General features: G+C 49.8%; 1 protein-coding gene across 2 annotated transcripts; it reads left to right on the plus strand.

Annotated features, from left to right (window-relative positions):
• Positions 1-1927: 1927 nt before the first annotated feature.
• On the plus strand, positions 1928-10673 carry CLEC19A (C-type lectin domain containing 19A). Of its 2 annotated transcripts, XM_064461231.1 has the most exons (6): positions 2029-2111; positions 4295-4391; positions 7735-7900; positions 8390-8483; positions 9249-9381; positions 10145-10673. In XM_064461231.1, exons 3-6 carry the CDS (start codon positions 7737-7739, stop codon positions 10222-10224), a joined length of 471 nt encoding a protein of 156 aa, XP_064317301.1. In that variant the 5' UTR covers positions 2029-2111; positions 4295-4391; positions 7735-7736; the 3' UTR covers positions 10225-10673. The 2 variants fall into 2 exon arrangements, with proteins under 2 accessions (XP_009503507.2, XP_064317301.1); XM_009505212.2 differs by lacking the exon at positions 4295-4391 and having other exon boundaries at positions 1928-2111.
• The last annotated feature ends 9178 nt before the right edge of the window (positions 10674-19851 follow it).

A 19851-nucleotide genomic window follows, 5' to 3' on the forward strand; every position in this document is an offset into this window, starting at 1 on the left:
CCAACCTGGAGGGCAATCAGAAAACAGCGTGGGGAGGGATGGGAGCAGAGGGCTGAAAAAACAAGATGTGGCTGTGCTCCTGGGGCTGCATCCAGCAGGTAAAACACATCTCACATTTTGTGAATTCAGAAGATAACCCAAAGTGCAGCTGCAGCTCCAGCCGGCTCTGCGTGCATGACATGCGTGAACTTTCCCAGTGCTGGGAGCAAAGCTGGTGCCCAGCTGCTGTGCCAGGCACAGAGCTGCCAGCCTGGGGGGCAGCACGGGGGGCTCAATGCTCCTGCCTGCGCTGCAGGGATCTGCGCTGCAGAGATGCTGCTGCAGTGGGTCTGTCATTAGAAACAGGATTAAAGTTATTCTGGATCTCTGCTCTCTCTTTAAGCATAAACATTTGTACCTTGGGAGTAGGTTAATATGCTCAAAAGATTTTTGTTCCATAGTTTGCTGATAATTGCTGATAACCCTGGCTTTATGTAGGGGTGGTGCATAGTTAAGGAGGGAGAAGGCATGCCTTGGCTTCTAAGACTTTTGAATTCCATCATTTGTAGTGGTCTGATATATCAATAGACTTTTCCTTGAGCCATATAGTTTCAGATCAATGTATAGAACTGCAAATGAAAGGGAGAGGGGACTTTTCTTAAAAGGTTCCGTTTAATGCAAAGAAAAATTAATATATGAAAGTTGAGTGAGTTACTGTCTCTGGAGTAAGTCTGGATACTTTGCTGCAGTGAAAGGTTTCTGTCACTCCAGATTGTTTTTACCTGGATCTTGCCTGTAAAAACAGGGGTCATCCCAACTGAGGTCCCAGAAAACGCTGAAAATTTTCATCTGTAGATAAAAATAAAAAAGGAACAGCATTGGCCGTGTCCCTAAGCAGTTCGTTCAATGCTGATTTAAGGCATAAATTCGAAATGGAGCAGGGCCATAAAAATTTAATAGCATTTGTGCCTATACTTTTTCCCTTACCAGTGCAATGGCTAGGAAAGGACTTCATACAATGTTTTTTAAAATCTGAAATTTATTTCAAAAATATTTTTGACCACAGAAGGGAGATGTGCTAGATAATATTGACTGCTGCCTCACGCTGAAAGTTTTCTGCTCTTACAGGACTGCATGGACCAGGCACAGACTCAGCAGATGGACATAGCATGAGTTCCTGAAGCAGCCTCGGACCCCTTGGCACAGCTGGTGGTTTCCCCTTCCAGGCTGTTTAGTGTGTCGGAGCATTGCCTTTCTGTGGTTAAAAAAAAAAAAAAGGCAAGCACAAAATGGAGAAGTAATGGGTTAAACCCCACAGTTACAGGCTGCACAAAGCCTGGCACAGGGCAGTGCTCCCCAGCAGCCCAAGGGACCCTCTCCACCTGCTTCCCGCAGCTGCCTGCCTTTCCGAGGTGCCCACACTGCTGCAGCCCCAGCTTCCCCCGCGTTAACACAGCCCTCGCCTTCCAGCTGCCAGCATTATCCTGTGCTTGATGGGCTGCTGGCCTTGCAGAGCAGGCAAGAGGGGCACGTTTTTCAGGGACCCCAAGGGGAAGGTCTGCCCTGAACTCCCCTCTGCGCCTGGCCACTGATGCCCGCCAGCATCCCTGCGGGGCAAAGCAGCCAGCAGAGCGCACCTGGGCAGTGCTAAATCGGGGACACAAAATCATGTCTTGGGAAGCAACTAGGGGTATAGATAAAGGATTTTGTTGCTCGCCTGCAGCCTCCGGCATGTGACAAATGCTTTCTGGGAGGAGAGGAAACATGCACCCCTTCCCGAGCCAGGCTGTGGGCAAAGGTCTGGGCGCAGGTCCCTCAGGGTGCGATGCGATGAGCACGCCTGGGCTCAGCCGGTGGCGGGTGGGGAGGCGCATGTTGCTGGGAGAGCTGCTGCTTTTGGGGGAGGGAGCAGCACAGCGCCTATATCCACCTCCGCGCCGGCAGCCTCCCTGGCACAGCCGGGAGCTCCCGGACCGAGCGACGACCCCTGCAACCGGCCGCCTGCGGAGCTGCGGGAGCGCCCCGTCCGCCCTCCCTGGCGATGGGCACCGGGTGGGATGTGTGTGCGCTCCTCTCCGCGGCATTGCTCACCGCCCAGGCTTTTCCGCAGACAAACATAAAGATCAGCCAAGGTGAGTGCAAAGTGTTGGTTGTGACTTGGGGTAAAGGTAATCCTGAAACTGCTACGTCTTTAGCAGGGAGATGAGTGTGTGTACCTCCTGCAGGGTCAGCAGCTGGCTTTCCCCTTTCTCTGCTCCAGAAATCTCTGACCTTCCTTGAAATCAACTTTCTTCTTTACTGGGGGGACGTGCCAAGAGCAGCCCCGGTTTCTCTCTCCTGGGATATTGAAGCTGTCTCTGCTCTGGCTTTGTTTCTGTGTGTAAGAGGCTGCACTTTCGCCTTCAGCAAAGCGTGCTCGCATGGCATGATGCCGTGGACCTTCAGCCGTCCCTACCATGGGTCTGGCATGGGCAGCAGGGGCACCAGGCAGAAATAACTGCGGCAAGGCACATGCGTGAGTGTGAGTGGAGCAGCATGGCAGCCCGGCAGGACAGGTGGGGAGGACCACCGTGGTGCCTAGTTTATTTATTCACAATTATTTCATGTGAAAAGCGGCCACGAATAAGTGATTCTCCCGTCTTCCTATTGGTGACAGCAGCTGCTTTATGTCACTTAAGGTCCTTGCAAACTTTTTCACGGGGCTGGCATGAGCAAGAGTCGCTGCTCTGAGTTTGTTTGCACTGTTAGATTTGTGTGGGAACATGAGCAGAGAGGGACTCCTTAAGTGCTATTCGGTGAGTTTGTGAGAAAAAGGATCGATACGAGCCCAACCTTCCTGCCAGATGCCTAATCCGTGGGAGCCTTGCCAAAACTAATTAAGGAGGAAAAAAAACCATGCAAGATAACTCCTATCTGTTAGTGCCAGCTGCAGGAGGGCTGCTGCCGGTGCCTGCTGTAGCCTCACGACTACAGACATACCTGGCAGAAGATTTGAAGCTGTAAAACCAGCTTGGTTTTGTTACAGGATTTACAAAACCAAAGCCCTCTGTGTAGGGATGTCACTTCCAACATGCTTCAACTAGTGTTTAAAATTTCACCTGGAAATTTGTAACGTACTTTAAAAGGCACATCATAGTGTGTAAAATATTGCCCAGTAATTAAATGAGCTTCACGTCCATCAGTGGATACCACCCCCTGCAGCTCCATGCATCCTCCAGACACACAGAGATCGAAAACCCTCCCATGTTTTGAAGATGGATGCTAAGCAAGAGACTTTTTCATCTGTTAACGGAGGATAAATATTGCAAATCACAGGAAGGTGGGATTGTTTGTCCGTAATGACTGTGGTGTCAGGGCTTAAGGCCATCCTCCTAAAGCCATGGGTGACCTGAGACATCCCAGACCATACAGTAGCATTGTCTTAGCCCCTGCCACATGTTCCTGCCCACCAAACCCCCTTTCTCATACTTATTCTTTGGGTTTATTCAATAAAGAAGATATGGGCTGGCAGATGTGTCGAGGCTGTGGTGGGATGGAGGTCTGGCTCAGCTGGCACTTTGAACACCCCAGCCTCACCACAGGCTGCTTATGCCAAAGCCATCTTCGGGTGGGTCCTGGGGCTCCCCGTCCCAGCTATCACAATAACTGCCCGCTGCTCTGGCAGCACCAACACAGGGTAAAGCTGAGCTGCTGGTCTTTCCCATGGCCCCAGGCTGCTAAGAGGCAACTTGGTGTTGGTGAGCGTCAGGACGCACCCTGGTCAGGATCGTCCTGAGCCCCTGCTCTGACTGCCAGCTGGGGAGCACGCCCCATCCCTTGATCTCATCATTGCAGCCCTTGCGTACGAGCAGAGCAGCTCCATGGGCAGCTTTGCCTTGAGAAGGACCCAGCCTTGCACATGATTGGGATCTCTTCAGCTCTTCTCCATTGGCATCAACTTCAGACAAGCCTCTTGGATGTTGATGGACACTCTCCAAACCCAGCTGCTTGCCAAGAACTGAAGAAGTTCACTTGCTTTTTCAGGTCAGATGGCAGCATTAGCTTTTAAATGCGTCAAGAGGGGTGTTTCAAAACCATGCCTTTCAGTGAGGTGTCTCCTAATGTCTCTAAGCTTTTTGGTAAGTCATCAGCTGTTGATGAAACAGAGCCCTTCAGTGTTCTGCAGCAAGAGGAGCATCTGCTGCCACCACTGACCTGATCTGATCTGCTGTCTAAAACACTTTGATAGAGCTGCAGTATCGCCAGGAGTCTTCCTTGCATGGACATGTCTTGTGAACCTTGCCCTAGCCCCAAACTTCGTATCTCAAATCTGCAGTTCGCTGGAGCTGAGGCAGCATTGCACCTTGGGATGAAGCTGTTCAGGAAAAAAAACCTTCTCTTCCCCAGCTGAGGCAGTGGGAGCCACACAGTTGGTATTTTATCTTTTTCAGTAGCATGCTGGAATAAAAAAAACATGTGAAACTGTCTGGGGTTTTCTCAGTTAATTATTTCCAGCTGGAAAGTGGCCACCTGGGGATGTGAAACTTTTTGGCAGAGCAGTGCCAGCTTCTGCAAGATTTTGACAAGTGATTTTCCTGGTGGTTCTGCAAGTGGGTCTCAGCTAGTAAATAAATAAAAAGGCTCCAGTTTTGTTGGCACTAACAGAACTCCAGAGAGCACAAAACTCTCTTTTCTGGCCCAAAATTGTTTTCCAGCTTTTCTGGGTTAGTAACAGCTGCCTGATACGAATCTTATCCTCAGCCAAGTTTGGACATCTATTTTGCTGGTGCTGTGTTAAAACCTGGTCCTGACCTTAAAGCTGCTGCACTGTAAATAAGCAAAGGGAGGAAGGATTCTTGCCATCATTTTTCACCAGGAATTTGGGGACAAATGGATTAACTGACTTCAGGTCAGCAGGAGCCCCCGTGCCGCAGGCAGTGGCTGTGCTGCTCCTGCCCTGTGTGGAGGAGCTGATGCTGCTGGGGGTGAGTTTGCCGCAGTGCTTAAAAGTGAGGATCTCGTCTAAGTCACCCCAAATGCTTCCCCTGTCCCCTTTCAGATCAAAACACCATTAGCAGCTGCTCACTTGGGTTATGAGGTTTTCCAACAGAGCCATGAGTGGGTGTCATATACTCATATACTGACAACCATACATCAAATTTCTTATGGCCTTTCTGCTAAAAATAGCACCCGAAGACCCCAGATAAAGCAGCACCCCCAGTTATTCCTGCCTCTAAAACTGGGAGCCATAGTTCTCCTCCAAAGAGGCAGACAAAGCCTCTGATCCTGACCTAACAGAAAAGATGCTAATTAAATGCTGACCTCCCATATTTTCCTTTTCAGTATATTTAACCTTAAATTCCTTCAGGCACCTCTAGTTCGCTGAAGCTCGTCAAATTAATGCTACCTAATGGGAAGCAGTATGGAATAACAAAGAAGGACTGTCTCCCTGTCTGACTTGGTTTTGGCTGCTCCGAACAAAACGAGGGTGATTTTCCTGGACGATTGGGGCGCCGACAGGCCGGGCTTGGAGCCAGGGCACCAGGACACCCGCTGCAATTAGCACTCAGGAGCGAAAGGCCCCATTTGCTGGAGATGCTGCTGGGTTAAACCCTGTGAATTTTGCCACTGTGCTGTTAGAGGTAAAGAGTTTGTCAAGGCGCTTCACAGCCTCTATAATAAAACCCCAATTGCTGGGGGAGCTGGTGGTGCCTGCCTGCTGCAGACCCCTGGGGTGCCCTCGGCAGGAGGGACCAGCAACCTGGAGACGCTGTGAACCAGGACCAGATCCCAGCCCTGTCCCAGATGGGGGGATGTGCCTCATCCACAACCTGGCAGTGAAGCTGAAGCCTTGTCCCATGGGTTTGACGCTCTGCCCTTTTTCTGCTTTGCTTTCAGAGTGGCAGGGACCCCTGGCCAGCCCCATGTTGGGAGGAGAGCTTGGCTCCCAGGAAATCACATCAGCTCTCAGCGTTCCTAGACCTTCTGCTCTATTCCTCTAATAGCAACAATCTGCATTTTTTTACGGCTATTCTAAGGTTTTTCCAAATGCAAGGACGGCTGGGTGTGAATCTGAGAGCTGGATCCTGCATTGCCGCTCAGCTGGCTGTGGCTTGGCCATGCTCCTGTAAAGCTGTTCCTCTTGGCTCCAGCCCAGCATGCCTTATCTTTTTCCCTCCGCAGCCTGTAACTAGTGCTGATGAGGGTGGGAGAGCTCTCCGCAGGTTTGTTGCTGTGGGGTATAGAGCTACTTCCAGCCACGGCTCCTCTGGAGGGAGTGGCCGGGGATCCTGAGGCAGGGCGATGGAGCGATAGCCCCACGGGGTTCAGCACAATGGGTGCTACTGGCGGTCAGGTTGGCCTCTGCACCTTGCTCAGGAGGGAAAAAAGGGCTCTTTACATTTGTGGTATGTCACCTGGGGGGGGTATGTGACAGGAGGGACCTGGGGGATGGCTGGCAGGTGTTTGTAAAAGGCTCAGAGATCCCAATGTGGAAAGAGCTGATGAAATAAGAAATTATCACCTGGAGCTGCCAGTGCGGGGCAGGGAAGGATTCAGCTCCACAAACACTCCCACAGCTGCTTTGAAATCATCTCGCCTCTCCTTTTCCCCACACCGATACTGCCCTTGCTGCTCCCATGTCCTGCGCCGCTGCTGGCTTTGCTCTCCCCACCCTTAAGGAAAACCATTCCCTCCCAGTCCCTCAGTACTGGAGGCCCTATCTGGGCTTGAGCCTGTTACCTGCTTGGATAGTTTCATGGCATCTCCCTACGCTGCCTACCTCCCCACTCCCTCCAGCCTGACCCCACAGGGATGTGGGAACTGGCTTTGGGGAACCTGGCAGTTCCTCAAGGCTCAAAACCCAGCAGCTAGGAGAGTTAAGCCTATGTGCTACAAGAGCTGGGGGGTTACACCTGCATTAGTGTCGGGTGGGGTGTTGTGCGTGTGCACTGCATCCTCCCCACGTGCAACTGTGGGAGCGTGGCATGGAGGAGGTCAGAGGAAAGTGTTTGTGTCGCTGCAGTGTTTACACAGCAGCAACCGCAAAGGCTCCAGAAGTGTGTCCTACCCCCCCCAAATGGCCTCTTTTGAAGTAACTCCCCTGCTGTGCTGAAAAATGGTGAGGAAGGAGAAGCTGCCCCATGGAGTCCCAGCTCTTATCTGGTGACGGGAGGCAGATAGGCTGGCACCACTCCTGGCGGCACGCACATCTTGCCTGGCTATTTATGGGGCCAAAACCCAACACGTGCATAGTCCATGGCTGCTTCGGGGTCCAGGGACACAGGGGATGGTGAGGGGATTTGCTCGGAGGGAGGAGGTGCAAGTGTCCTTGCAGGAGGGCAGCGTGCAGCCATAACTCTGCAGCCCCTGGCTGTCACCTCCCATCCTAGCACAGCAGCTCCAGTAGTGCCTGACAGAGGCGAGAGCAGCCCTTATCTTGGTTTCCCCAGTAGCAAATATCAGTGCCTTTATTTTAAGCACCCTCTGCCTAAAACAATGTCGAACTGGCTTGAGATGTCCCTCCTGATTTAGGCAGATGCTAAAACCAAGAAACCCATGCCTTTTGCAAAATATGTTTTGGCTTCTGCAAACTTTTTCACAGCTTCTGCAACAGTTGGTTTTGCCATGCATGTGTTTGGTGGTTATTTGCTGGGGTGAGGTGGCGGGGAGCAGGGTTGGGCACTGCTGCCTCCGCTGCCTGCTCTGCTGCCTGCTCGGCTGCCCGGCCACACTGCTTTGCCATCAGCTGCTGGATGTCCTCTGCTCTGCCCCCAGCCATGCCAGAGCCCGTCCACGCCTACTCCTGCCCGCTCTTCTGGACAGAGTACGAAGGCCATTGCTACCGGTACTTCCCCATCAACAAAACCTGGGCTGAAGCCGACCTCTATTGCGCCGAGTTCTCCATTGGCATCAGATCAGCCAAGCTGGCATCCATTCATAGGTGAGTGGCGCAGAAACATGTTATCCCACACTGGCATGGCCTGGGGAAGAAGGAAAATGGAGACAGTCCCATTCCCACATGACAACCTCTGTGCCAGCTGCAGGCTCATGTTTCAGCCTAAGGATCCCTCTGCAGCAGCGACCGGATCAAGTCTGATGCACTGGGCACAAAAAGGCAATGTAAAAAATACCTTTTCCTGGCCTTGCAGGAAAACTGACATAGTATTCCCTAAGTTTCCCAAAAATGCAGTTTTTTACTCTTGAAAAAGGGATAGAAATACAACATGGTTGTACAGGCTTTTCCCCCTGCTCCCTCTCCTCCAGCTCTCACTCACACTACTCACTTCTTGCACAGACCTGGGAAAGTAATCAACAGCAATTAGAAGAGGGGGACCCATTTGGCCATGCCATAGGGCGAATGCTGTGGGGCATGCCTGACCATTTGCCTGACATACCCCCTCAGAGGCTCTGTATCGCTCTATTTCGACAGCTGGGAAGAAAATGTCTTCGTGTACGACCTGGTGAACAGCCGCGTGCCTGGCATCCCCACTGACATCTGGACGGGGCTCAACGACCTGCGGCAGGTGAGAGCTCTCCATAGTCATGTGGGAAATGGCTTTGAAAAGGTCACTTCCCTGTGTTTTCCCACTGGAAAGCCACTTGGTTTTCTTCTACACTCCTTATAGCCCCATTAATCAGGTGGTAGCATAGGGTCTGTTGCGCAGCTTATGAGAGAAAGTTGTCATTTCATTCCCTCCAGTCTGCTTTCAAAATAAAAGTTTTATTAGAATAAAAAGATTACTAATTACTAATTGTTCACATCATATTTTATTAATGGATTAATAGAGAGAGTATTGTACTGCTCATCCAAGAACAGCAAATAAACTGAAAATCTCTCCAATGTCAAAAATCACTGACTTTCATAGCTTTCTTGCGACACTCTGCAACTTTTCAAAACTGTCATGTTGGAAATATATAGTCTAATATGTAACTAAAACCCAGCTGAGACCATCAGAAGAACAGTTCCATGCCAGCAAATTTTTTTAGATATTGGGAGAGGAATGGAAAAGAAGAAGGAAAAGGAACACAGGACTGGGTGGGTGTGTTAAAAAATATATGGGTTTAATTTCTGGGCTTCCCCTAGTGAGAACATTGTGAATACTGGGTCTTTCCAGGGTAAGTTTTCAGTTGTAAAACCCAAACGAGCTGTTTGGCCTTTGCTGAGTGGTGACAGTCTCTCCCCATGTCCTCGGGCTGTGTGGCACGGGGGTTGGGGTCTGGATGGGAGCCCCCCCCCCCGGCAAATGTGGCTCTGCAATCGCCGCCTTTCTCCGCTCGCCCTGTGCCAGGAGGGTCACTTTGAATGGACAGACGGCTCCTCCTACGACTATCACTACTGGGATGGCAGTCAGCCCGACGATGGGATCCACTCCATCCCGGAGGAGGAGGACTGCGTGCAGATCTGGTACAGGCACAGCAGCGGTGAGTGCCGTGCCGGGCATCAAGGGCACCTTAAGCCTTATTTGTATGTCAGCAAATTCAATCCACTGCAGCTTGTGCTTTTCTGAAGTGGTTGCTGGCAGGCTGAGGATTTGCATTTTAATTTTTTATTATTTTCTTTTTTCTTTGCAGAGAAGGGACATGTTTTCTCTTTCACCATGTACATACACACACACACACACACTCGCTTTCCCTGTGCTCACAGCCCATCTCCCTCTCCCATAGCAGCAGCAGGAGGGGAGCATCATCTGCTTTGAAGAATTACGGAATTTAGCCAAACGTCAAATTTTCCCTCCCACATGGGAGGCCTGTGGAAACACCCATCAGTCTGCCAGCTTTTCTCTCCCTCAGGAAAGGGCCATCTCACTGAGGCAGGGCAAGACCCTGCTTGTGCAAAAATCCCACTTCACACCCTCATTGCCAGAGAGACCAGTCAGGTGTATCCAGATGCCCTGGACATACCTAAACGCCCCATCCAATGGCAGCCTGTTGATATTTTGTAGCGTACAGGGCTGTGTTTGCAGCTGCCTCCCCACTACCATGTTTGAGCCAGGGCCAGGCATCCCTGCCAGCACCCCCAAGACAGGGCTGGGGATGCTGGGAGGAGACAGGGCTGGGAGCAGTGCAAGTAGAAGCACATCCAGGGAAAGCCTCCCCAACAGCAGGAGATTTCCAGTCCTAGGGCAGTGCATGGTTACCTCCTCACACTTTTTTTTGGCTAATGCCTTGTTTTTCTTGGGGGTAGCACTGCGCTCCTGGAACGACAATGCCTGCAGCAGAGCCTTCCCCTTCGTATGCAAGATCCCCTCGCTAGCCCTGGACTGAGGCTGTCGGCACTGCCTGCGCCCCCCTCATTTTGGGTCACCTCTCCAGCCGTGCCAGGGAAGAGCGGCCAGGACATGGCACGGATGGCAAAAGCCACAGAGCTGCTCAGCATCCCCAGCTGCAAAAATCCCTCCTGGGAATGCTGCAGGGATGAACCTGGTGCTTACCCTCACCATGGGCAAATGGCGATGGGAGCTGTATTAAAGAGTGAAGGAGCCTCCCCAAGCCTGAGCTTTGGGTTTTGGATCAGCTATTGCAGCATATTAGAGGAAACCCACAATTATATTAATTCACCAAACTGTTAGCATAAAAAAACAGCCGTGCGTAGGAAATAATTTTGCCTGTCGATCTGTGAAGAGTGGAGGAAAAGTGTTATTTTCTGCTAAGTTATGCAAAATATCTCTTCTGTGCATTATTTTTCTCTCCACTACAATAAACGGCAAACAGCAGGTGGAGGCGCCTCTGTCTTTCTAGCGCTTGAGTAGCAGTGACTCCCTGGGGAGGTGGGGTCACGCAGAAGGAGCTGGTTTTACCACAATCTGCTCTGTATTAAAAAGTCATGTTGGGGGGAAGTGGACTCCTGGGAAAGTTTATTTGATTGACCCCAACTGTTTTTTGGGGTTCCCTGTGTGTACATCCCGCCCTTCACCCGGCCCCATCAGCCACACAGCATCGCTGCATGGGGTGGATGGAGCCTCTCGGCACCCCACAGCAGGTGAGCAGGGTTTGGCCCTGGCTGCTTTGGGCTGAGTGAGTTACAAGGAAGGCGGGTGAAGGGCTGATGTGCACCAGCTGAGGGTCAGCTCACCCTCACAAAACTCTCCTGGGTGATGAGAGTGCACAGCTCTTGGTGCAGCCCTCTTTCCTAGTGGGATTATGTTCTTTCCTGCAGCCATTGCTGATGTCCTACTCTGCCACGGCATCACGGAGTACTTTCATCTAGCAGGTGAATAACTTTTGGGGAGGTATGTGTTGTTGTGGCAGCCCCAGTGTACCTTGTCTGGGATGCTCAGTGGGAGATGGGACCCTCTTCCTTGTACATGTGTGAATTTGCAGGCCCTGGGTACAAGTGGGGCTCTGGTGGTGCCAGGGCCCAAGGAAGGGCAGTGCCTTCAAAGCAAAAACATGCTTCTCCTTCAGGGCACATGGCTGTAAGGGCACTGCTGGACCCAGTCAGATGCAGTAAATCCAGTGCTCCCTGCAGGGTGACTCTCCCCCCAGCCCCTTTCCCTGGTCCCACACAGCCCTGTGGCATCCCAGTGGCTTTGTGAGAAGCCCCGTGCAGAGGGGGCTGCCTCTCCCTTGGGCCCCTTGGCTTCTCTTGGGAATGATGTGTCCCTTTTGCCCCTGCTCCAGCAAAGCCTCAGGGTCTCACAGCACCAATGCAGCTGGGACAGCCCTGGGCTGCCCCGTCTTGGCCTTCGCCTGCAAAGATGAACAAAAGCATCATCTTAAAATTGTCTGGTCTCCCCTCGTGTCACCATCTTAGAGACATAAAAATTCAAGAGTAAGACTTTCCAGAGCAATTACACTGGATACAATGAGGTAAATAACTGAGGCTCCACTGGGAGTCTCTAACTGCTTCCTTGGGCGTCAGCATGCCTTTCAGCTAAAATACATTTCCACTTGGAGAGAAACTGCAAAACTTGGTGGGGGTAATGGTGGTGTTGTAAGTGGAACATGTGTGTTAGAGCAACTTTCTAAAATAAGGAATTACTGTCATCCCTGATTACGTACTTTTATATATAAATACTTTAACATAATATATGTGAATGAATAATACCTAGAAATAAAAATATATTATCTTAAATTGATTTTATATATATATATTATCCACATAAATATATGGAGAGTAAGCCAGTCGCATAACTTTCGGTTCTGGGCAGGAGACAGTGCTGAATGTGGATTCTTGAGGCTTTTGGTTCATCTGAAAGCAATAAATTACATATAGATGATAACAGTATGTAAAGAAACTAGCTGTAAAGAAAAAAAATGTTCTTGGATCCAAGAAGCTAACAAATTGTTGATGTGTAGGATCTGATCTATGGCAGAAAAAGAGCTTGAGGAACCATTTTTTTGCTGCCCTAGAAGCCATCCGTGGATGGGTCCTGGGCCTGCTGCTGGCATGAGGACGGCAGGATTGGGCATCCGTGTGGCACACGACGTGTCTGGCTGACCCCTGGCTGGCGCTGGTGCTGAAGGGTGGCCCCGTCTCCAGGGTGGAGATCAGCCATACCGCAGGGGACTGGAGCCAGCACGCCCTGCAGAGTCCCCCTTGGGCTTGGCCATGCCATCACCCAGATGGGAAGGGTTGGGGTGCTGGAGGGATGGCTGCTCCACTGGGTGATGCTGCCACATGATGCCAAGCTCTGCTCCTGGCTGCCTCTCCCCAGTTTCTTTTCCCTGTTTTTCCTGTGCCCCCTGTTCAGAGGAGCTGGGAGTTTGTCACAGCCAGGGCTTGGTATGCCTTGAGCCAAAAAACTCTCTCTCTTTCCCTGCAAGTGGCATGAGATGTTTCAAAAGAAAGGTTAAAACCTTCCCTTGGGAATGTGTTTGAAGACTTGGGCCCTACTGTGGCTAAAAATATTGCTAATGGGGAAACCTATGAAAGCTGTCAGCTCCAATTAATATCTTCATTTCCAGGTAAAAAGAATTGAACCTGCGTGACCTGAAAGTTGGGACCAGAGTTAATAGGGGCTTTGTTTCGCAACCCCCTCTGCTTTCTCCCCAGACTCCAGGATCCTTACTTAAAAAACAACCCTCTCTCCTCGCTGGTGTCTTCTATTTCACAGTAGTCAAATAAAACTTGGAAAGCAACAGTTTTCACCTCCCTAATGAACTTGTAATGGATCTGGTGAGGTCAGTGCTCAGTGGAAGATTGGATGTGCCCTTTGCCTTGGCATGGACCGTCCTGGCCTTTGGATGGCCGGGAGGAGCTACAGCTCTTCAGGTTGAACTTTTTTAATTTTATTTTTCTGCACTCCTTATCCCATAACCCCTAACTCCCCTCTTATCTTGAATTTCTCCATCCTGCCTTGCCACATGGTGCAGGCAGTGGGAAACCTGGCAGTGGCAGGACTCTCGCACACCTCTCCTGCACATCACTTGCAAGTGACTAATGCTGGAGGGTCCTTTTATGTCTCTGAGTCTTTCAGGAGCTGAACATTTTCCTTTGTAATGCATGAAAGCCAGGGTAAGCAGGAATAGTGTGTGATATAGCCTGCAATTGAACAAAAATAATTGTCCCTTGGTGACAAAATATCTTTACCCTCCTATACCGTATTTCATGGTCTCTAGAGACAACATTGCCCGCAGCCCTGGGCGGAGAGATAGGCCTGCCTGCACCATTTGCCTTTTGATTATTTTTTCCCCAGATTTATTTATCTATTTATTTATTTATTTCATGAAATACACTGCTGGGTGCCCAGGGAAGGGAGATGCAAAGACAATACTGTGCTGGCAGCAGCTTGCCGGGGCACGCTGGTGATGCCAGCTGGCAGCAGCCTGCCCCAGCACAGGCAGCCTGGTGGTGACTTTCCTCCCTGGTTTCTAATCTGGACTGCTCAGATGGCAGGCCGGGCTGAGCTGAGCTTTCCTTTCCTCTGTTAATTCAGTAAGATTCTTGGGGCTTTTTTTTGCCCGCTGAAAATTATTTGGAGGATAAGGCCTGCACAGCTGAATCGTCTGCTGCATCTCCTTTCCCCCACCCCCACTTCCCTTGGGTTTAATTGCCTGCCTAGCAGAGCAGCTCCTGCCCTGGGGCAAGGACACTGCAGAGTGGTTCCCTTCGACAGGGAACAGAAATATCTCGGGAGCAAAAAAAAAAAAAGCTCCCAGCAGCCCAGTGAGTAAATTATAGATATTTACTGGCTGTGGCAGTGAACTCCATCACAAAAAAGCCCCCAAAACACAAAACCTTATGATAAAGTTACTTATCTATGTGATGGTGTTAGCATCCCCCAGCTTTGGTGCACCCCAGACGTGTGTTGCAGGGAGGGACAGAGCAGCGGGGCAGGAGGAAGGCAAGCAGGATTTGGCTGTGTGATGTGTGGGTCCCAGCAGATATTGGCTTAACTGAGATGTTCCTACTGTTCTGCGGGTGGGTTTTCCTGTCCCACCTTCCTCCAGCTGCTTCCTGCTGCTGCCAGGGAATGAGTAGGACAGTGGGGAGCCAGTGGGGATGGATCTGCTGGGAAAAGCAGCTCCTTCTGGGCACAGCTGAGCCCAGCCGCCCCTTGGGCAGGCAGGGGGCTCAGCTGAGATGCCCATCAAGAGAAGAGCCAGAGAGGTGATCAAAGGTGGATTTATAAACCATGCAAGCTGCTGGTGTGTGATGGACCTTAATTGCAAAACTCAAGCAGTGCTGGCTTTCCTCTGGGAAAGGCTTGTTGCTGCTGGGGGCTCCTTCAGCCTGGGGGACCCCGGGATGGTACTGGCTCAGTACAGGGGCTGCCTCATGTCACACCAGGGCCCATTTTGTTGTTGATTGCTCCTTATTGGTACCCACAAAGTCTCCCTGTCTCTTGCGACCAAAGATTTCCAGGCTTCCTGTGAAAACTGCCTTGATGGGGAGCAGCGCTCTGTGGGTCACTAGCCCTGTCCCTCTTTTGGCATAGGGCTCTGTGGCACAGCCACCTAGGCAGAATGGTAAACCCACGAGAAAACTTCTTTTTTTTTAACTGGTTTTATTTTGCAGGGGCTTGGTAACTTGGCTGGAAACTTTGATTCCTGGGTGCAAATTGTCAGAGACACTGCTGATCAGATGTAAAGCGCAGATCTGAAAGAACAATTCCTGCTGTGGTTTCTACTCTTAAAACTGGTCAGCCTTGAAGGCCACAGAGCCAAAGCTCAGGTGACGTGAGAGAGAAACTAATCGCAACTGGCATGGTCAACGTGAGTCCCCTGGAGTCAGTTAGCGAGGGTGGAGCTTTTTTGGGCAGATTGCTGAAAGAGCTGATACTCCTCAGCAATACCTGCTTGCTGTCCCTGAGTGGGGTCCCTGGTGCCACACTCCTGCTGTGTTGGCAAAGTGTAGCTGTATTTGGTAATCTGCAAAAGTCTAGTCCAGCTCTTGAGGTTACCATGACAACTAGATATCTGCTCATTTGTATTTTTTGAAAATTATGCTGGGCTGTTGATTGCATCGTTTGTGAAGCTCTTTGTCAGGGGCTGATAGAGCGTGTTTGTCAGGGCTGTATGGGAGTGACTGGTGCTGTTATTAAGCAGATTTCCAAATGGGAACTTTGCTGGAGTGTGGTGTGTGTTATAACTGCATCACTCCTGCAGAAACCCAGTAACATAATGCACGGCCTAGGAAGTGTGTGTTTGCTCTGCTCATCCCCCCTGACATCCATTTGTACTTGTGCAGTTGCTTGGGATAATACAAAATCCAAGTGACTCGCCATGGGAGACCTTGGGAGGAGGGGACAAGGGAAGACTTGCAGGAGAAGCTTTCTTCTTGCGCCTCCTTAGAGTGGAGGGGACTCTAATAAAATATCCTCCTTTGGCTATGTTCAGAAGTCTGCTGTGGGGTAGGAAGGCGAGGAGGTTTGATTCAAAGGTAGGAGGAATCGCCATCTCCCCATGTGATTGGGAAAGGAGGTGAGAGCAGCGTGGCTGGAGGGCACCCCGTGAGCAGCCCCCACCGGCTGCAATGGCAGTGCTGTGGTCCTGCTCCCAGAGGAATAACCACTGTCTTCTACTTCCAAAGTGTGTGGAGACTGAGGTTTGGGAAAGTGCCAGCTTAGATTAAACACTAATTTTTGGTACTGCAAAGCAGGCACTCGCTGTGAAGCACTGGGAAAGGACAGTGCCGCAGGGCTGGCTTGAATTTTTAGAGGTGGTTGTAGAACAGGGTAGGGAAGCGTTCATTTGGTGTGGTGGTTTGGTGTTTTTTTTTTATTATATACTGAAGACAAAATTAATTTGATTTGGATGGTGTTTATGGTGTTTAGACTCAATAGCCATGAAAGTCAATTGACCCACAATCTAGTGGTTGTTTAAGAGCTCAGCATATGTTGTCAAGTATTTGTTTAACAGCGAAAAGCCACTTGCCACTAATTCCTCTTTTATCTTGTTGAGATAATTAAATTAGGAGGCAGGACATCATGACAGGTTTGCAGATAGAAGTTGTTTTGTGCAGCTTGTCCTCATGAGGACGTAACACCTTTTTGGGCTCCTGGTCTGCTCATCGGTGCCTGTGTGGAGCATGGTGGCTGCTGGACCTCATCTCCTCCATCACGGGCAGCCTCCTCCATCCTCCCACCACCAGCCATGGGTTGCACCCAGCAGATGCCAAACATGAAGATCACAGGCGGAGGGAGGGGAAGGAAATGGCAGAAGTGAGGGTTAAAGCAATTAAATGTGGTATTTCATCCGTGTGGAGGGCAAGCGCTCACAGGAAAGGGCTGTGGCCTTTATTAATCACATGAAGTTACAGTCCCAAGTAAAAGCTGAATGCAAATGCCGAACATATTCATCTAATATGGATAGTTACCCTGGATTTAGCTAGGTTGTGAAAGCAATTATAACTTGGTAATAGCAATAACAGCTCTAATGAAATCTTAAATGCCAGCTTTGTAACCTGCCCTTTTTTTCTGCATTGACTTGAGTCACCTGCTGTAGCTGTCGGGGGAGGCTGCGTGTTGCTTTGCATGTGATCCCTCCAATCCCCCACGCACACCTGGCCTGAAAGGGATTTCAGTGTTATTTATTACCCTGTGCCCCATAACCACACAAGTAACACAGAGTGGTGTCTGCTCTGGCAGTAATGCAGGCAGGGCACCGAAAATCCTTGCTCAGGCTTGACATTTTTGGGTGTATTTGGCACCTACAGTAAATTTATCCATTTCATGTTATCCCGGCCCCCTGGGTGCTCTCTGCATCCGCAGGGATGTCCCTTGCAGTGATGACTGCCTGAGCAATAGCCGTTGGGCTCCCAAGGCATCCTGGTGCTGGTGGGTTTGGTCCTTTCGACCCTTGATACACCCAGGACATGACTTTTGGGAAGGACTAGGGAGTTTGTGGCTTTTGGTGGAGTGGGGTGAGGCAGTGGCAAAGGATGCTTGCAGTTTCTTCCACTCCAGTTTTAGCATACAACCATACAAGGCACAAAGTGCCTGTCAGGGTGGGGTTTCTAACTTTAAAATGCCAGTGCTGATTCTCACTACTCATATTATCTGGCAGCTACAGCTGCCACATCCTCTCTTGCATTACTTTCTCCATTTTTCTTTTTTAAACTGAGCAACCCCCAAAAAAAGCTGCTGTTTTGTTCAGATGGCTCGGTGCAGTGAATGACCCATTTTTCTTCTTGGATGAGTCATGGATCCTCCTCTGAAAGATCTCATTATTAATATGCCATTTGGGGAATATGTCTGAATTTTCCAGCAGTGGCAGTGGCCTTGTCAGTGCTCACTAAGGGAACCTACATAATTAATGATATATGCCAAATGGCTGTACCCTAATGCAACAGATTTAGTATCTATGTATTTTTAAAGGATATATATTGCTTTTTTTGGTGGGCATTTTTAGATACAACATGCTTAACACTTTTTTTCTTATCAGAAATTTGTTGAAATTCTACTAATAAGCAGGAAGAGAGGATCCCTCCCCATATGGTTTGTCTTACAGAAGAGGATGGGGTGGGTGGGGGTTATTTTTTGTGTTCAGGATGATCACAGAGAGGGGTTGCAGCTCAGGGAGAGAGAGACCACCACCCTTGTATCTGGGCTGCCAGGGCAGCACATCCCAAAGCCCTGCTCTTTGTCTTTCACACAGACCTCGTTAAGCTGTTGGAGAGAATAAATCCTTGTGACAGATGCCCCCTACAAGGGGAAATGCAGAGTTCTAAGACAGGAGATCAGAGTTGACTTATTTCTGGAAGAGGCCAAATGCACCGTCTGGGCTGTCTGAACCCCACCTCAGATGGAGGCAGTGTGCTTATTTTATAATGGTGTGTTTATTTACAAGTTGAAATATGTTTTTTCTCACATCCGTGGAGCTCCTGCCTCCAAAGCACCACCTGAAGCGTACCTTTAAACAACCCCTTCCTAGTCTAGCAGATATATTAATTCAGGGGTACCAAATGCAAGTTGAAGGAGGATTATGTACCTCCTGTTTTCCATTTGTTGGTTTCCGCTGAGCTGCATTTTCAAACTTGACTTCTCTGAAGCATCCTGCAAATCTCCATCTCCAGCAAGCCTAGCGGAAAACATGTAACTGTATATACATACACATACATATATATACATGTTTAACTATATATTAATACACACAAATATATTTACACATTGCATTACTATTATATCATAACCATTTTATGTACAAACCCACACATGCATCCCCTGCATGTTCCACCTCTCATTCTCCCTTTCTCCCACCCCGTGCAGAGTAACCAGCACTCAAGTCTCACCCACAGACATTTCTTCTGCAGAAGAGCTCCACTACATAATTTTGAAGTTTCAAGCGACTTACACATTTCATAAGATTTACACTAAAACCTAATTTCAGGCTGATTATATGCCATTGGAAGTTGCAGTGTGTATCGCCTCATTAGCCTGATTAGCTGGCTGAGCTGAAGGACGAGCGCCCTGTGCTCTGCTAAGAACAGCTTATAGAAAAAAGGCCCAATAGTTAATAAGGTTTTTGGCAGCACCAAGTATATTTACTGGTTTGGGGGTAATTCTCTGTGTGGTGATTTGGGGATCAGCCAGGTGCTGGGACCGGCCCTGTGGATAAGTAGCTGTATCTGTGGCTCAGCTCTGCTGGGAGACCAAGATGCCTCCTGATTAGATTAGTTTTACACACTGAGCTCTGTCTTTTTTTTTCCCCACCTAATCCCATGCCTATAATTGCAGATCTGCTGAAAATAACAGGTCTTTACTGATTTTGGAGCTGGGCTTGTGCAGGGGCAGAGCCTGGCTGCATCTCAGCCCTCACCTTGTCTCAGCTGAGCATTTGGGTGTGCAAAGCTTCCATGCATGGTGCACAGGGCGGGTTGTACATAGGAGCTGGAGCCAGGCAATTTAAATTACTTTAACCTGTAGCTTAGCTACTCACTTTAGGGGCTTTTTAATTTTAAATGGAGTTTAACAGATTACACCTGTGCCTGTCTGCCCTGAAGCTCTCAATGTGTACTTAAAGCCCCACTGATTTAGTGAACAAACATTGATTTAGCAATGGTGCTTGCTCAGACTCCCCAAAACAGCACCAAGCAGCTTGAGCCTCTGGGGTCTCTGACCTGTTTTCTGATCTGGGGAGTGCTGTGGGATGGCAGTGTTACCTCCGAGTTGGGCAAGAGGTTTCTAAGGCAACAGGTGACAGGGGAGCCAGGCACAGAGCTCTGGGGGCCAGGGCAGTCGGCACCCACCTGGGAGCGTGCTGGGGTCTGCGGCTTCTTCTCTCCTGAGGATGTGTCCCAGCCACATCCTGGCTCAGCCCTTCATTTCTTCTGGGAACAGAAGGATCAGCTTTTTGGAGCAGCTGATGTTGGTCACAGTCTCTTGTGTCCCCTGCAGCATGGTGAAGGTCTGTCCCACACTCACCCATTCCAGGAAGCAAAGTAGAGGCCATCTCATGTGTAGCTTCATCAAACAGAAAACTATACCAGATTTGATTAAAAGATGGGAA

Source organism: Phalacrocorax carbo, chromosome 10 (genome assembly GCF_963921805.1).
Source record: "Phalacrocorax carbo chromosome 10, bPhaCar2.1, whole genome shotgun sequence".
Lineage (NCBI taxonomy): Eukaryota > Metazoa > Chordata > Aves > Suliformes > Phalacrocoracidae > Phalacrocorax > Phalacrocorax carbo.

Coding starts and splice junctions, on each gene's coding strand:
- CLEC19A (XM_009505212.2), top strand. CDS start 2,021: ATGGGCACCGGGTGGGATGTGTGTGCGCTCCTCTCCGCGGCATTGCTC. Junction 7,901..8,389: donor AAGCTGGCATCCATTCATAG/GTGAGTGGCGCA, acceptor CTATTTCGACAG/CTGGGAAGAAAATGTCTTCG. Junction 8,484..9,248: donor GGCTCAACGACCTGCGGCAG/GTGAGAGCTCTC, acceptor GCCCTGTGCCAG/GAGGGTCACTTTGAATGGAC.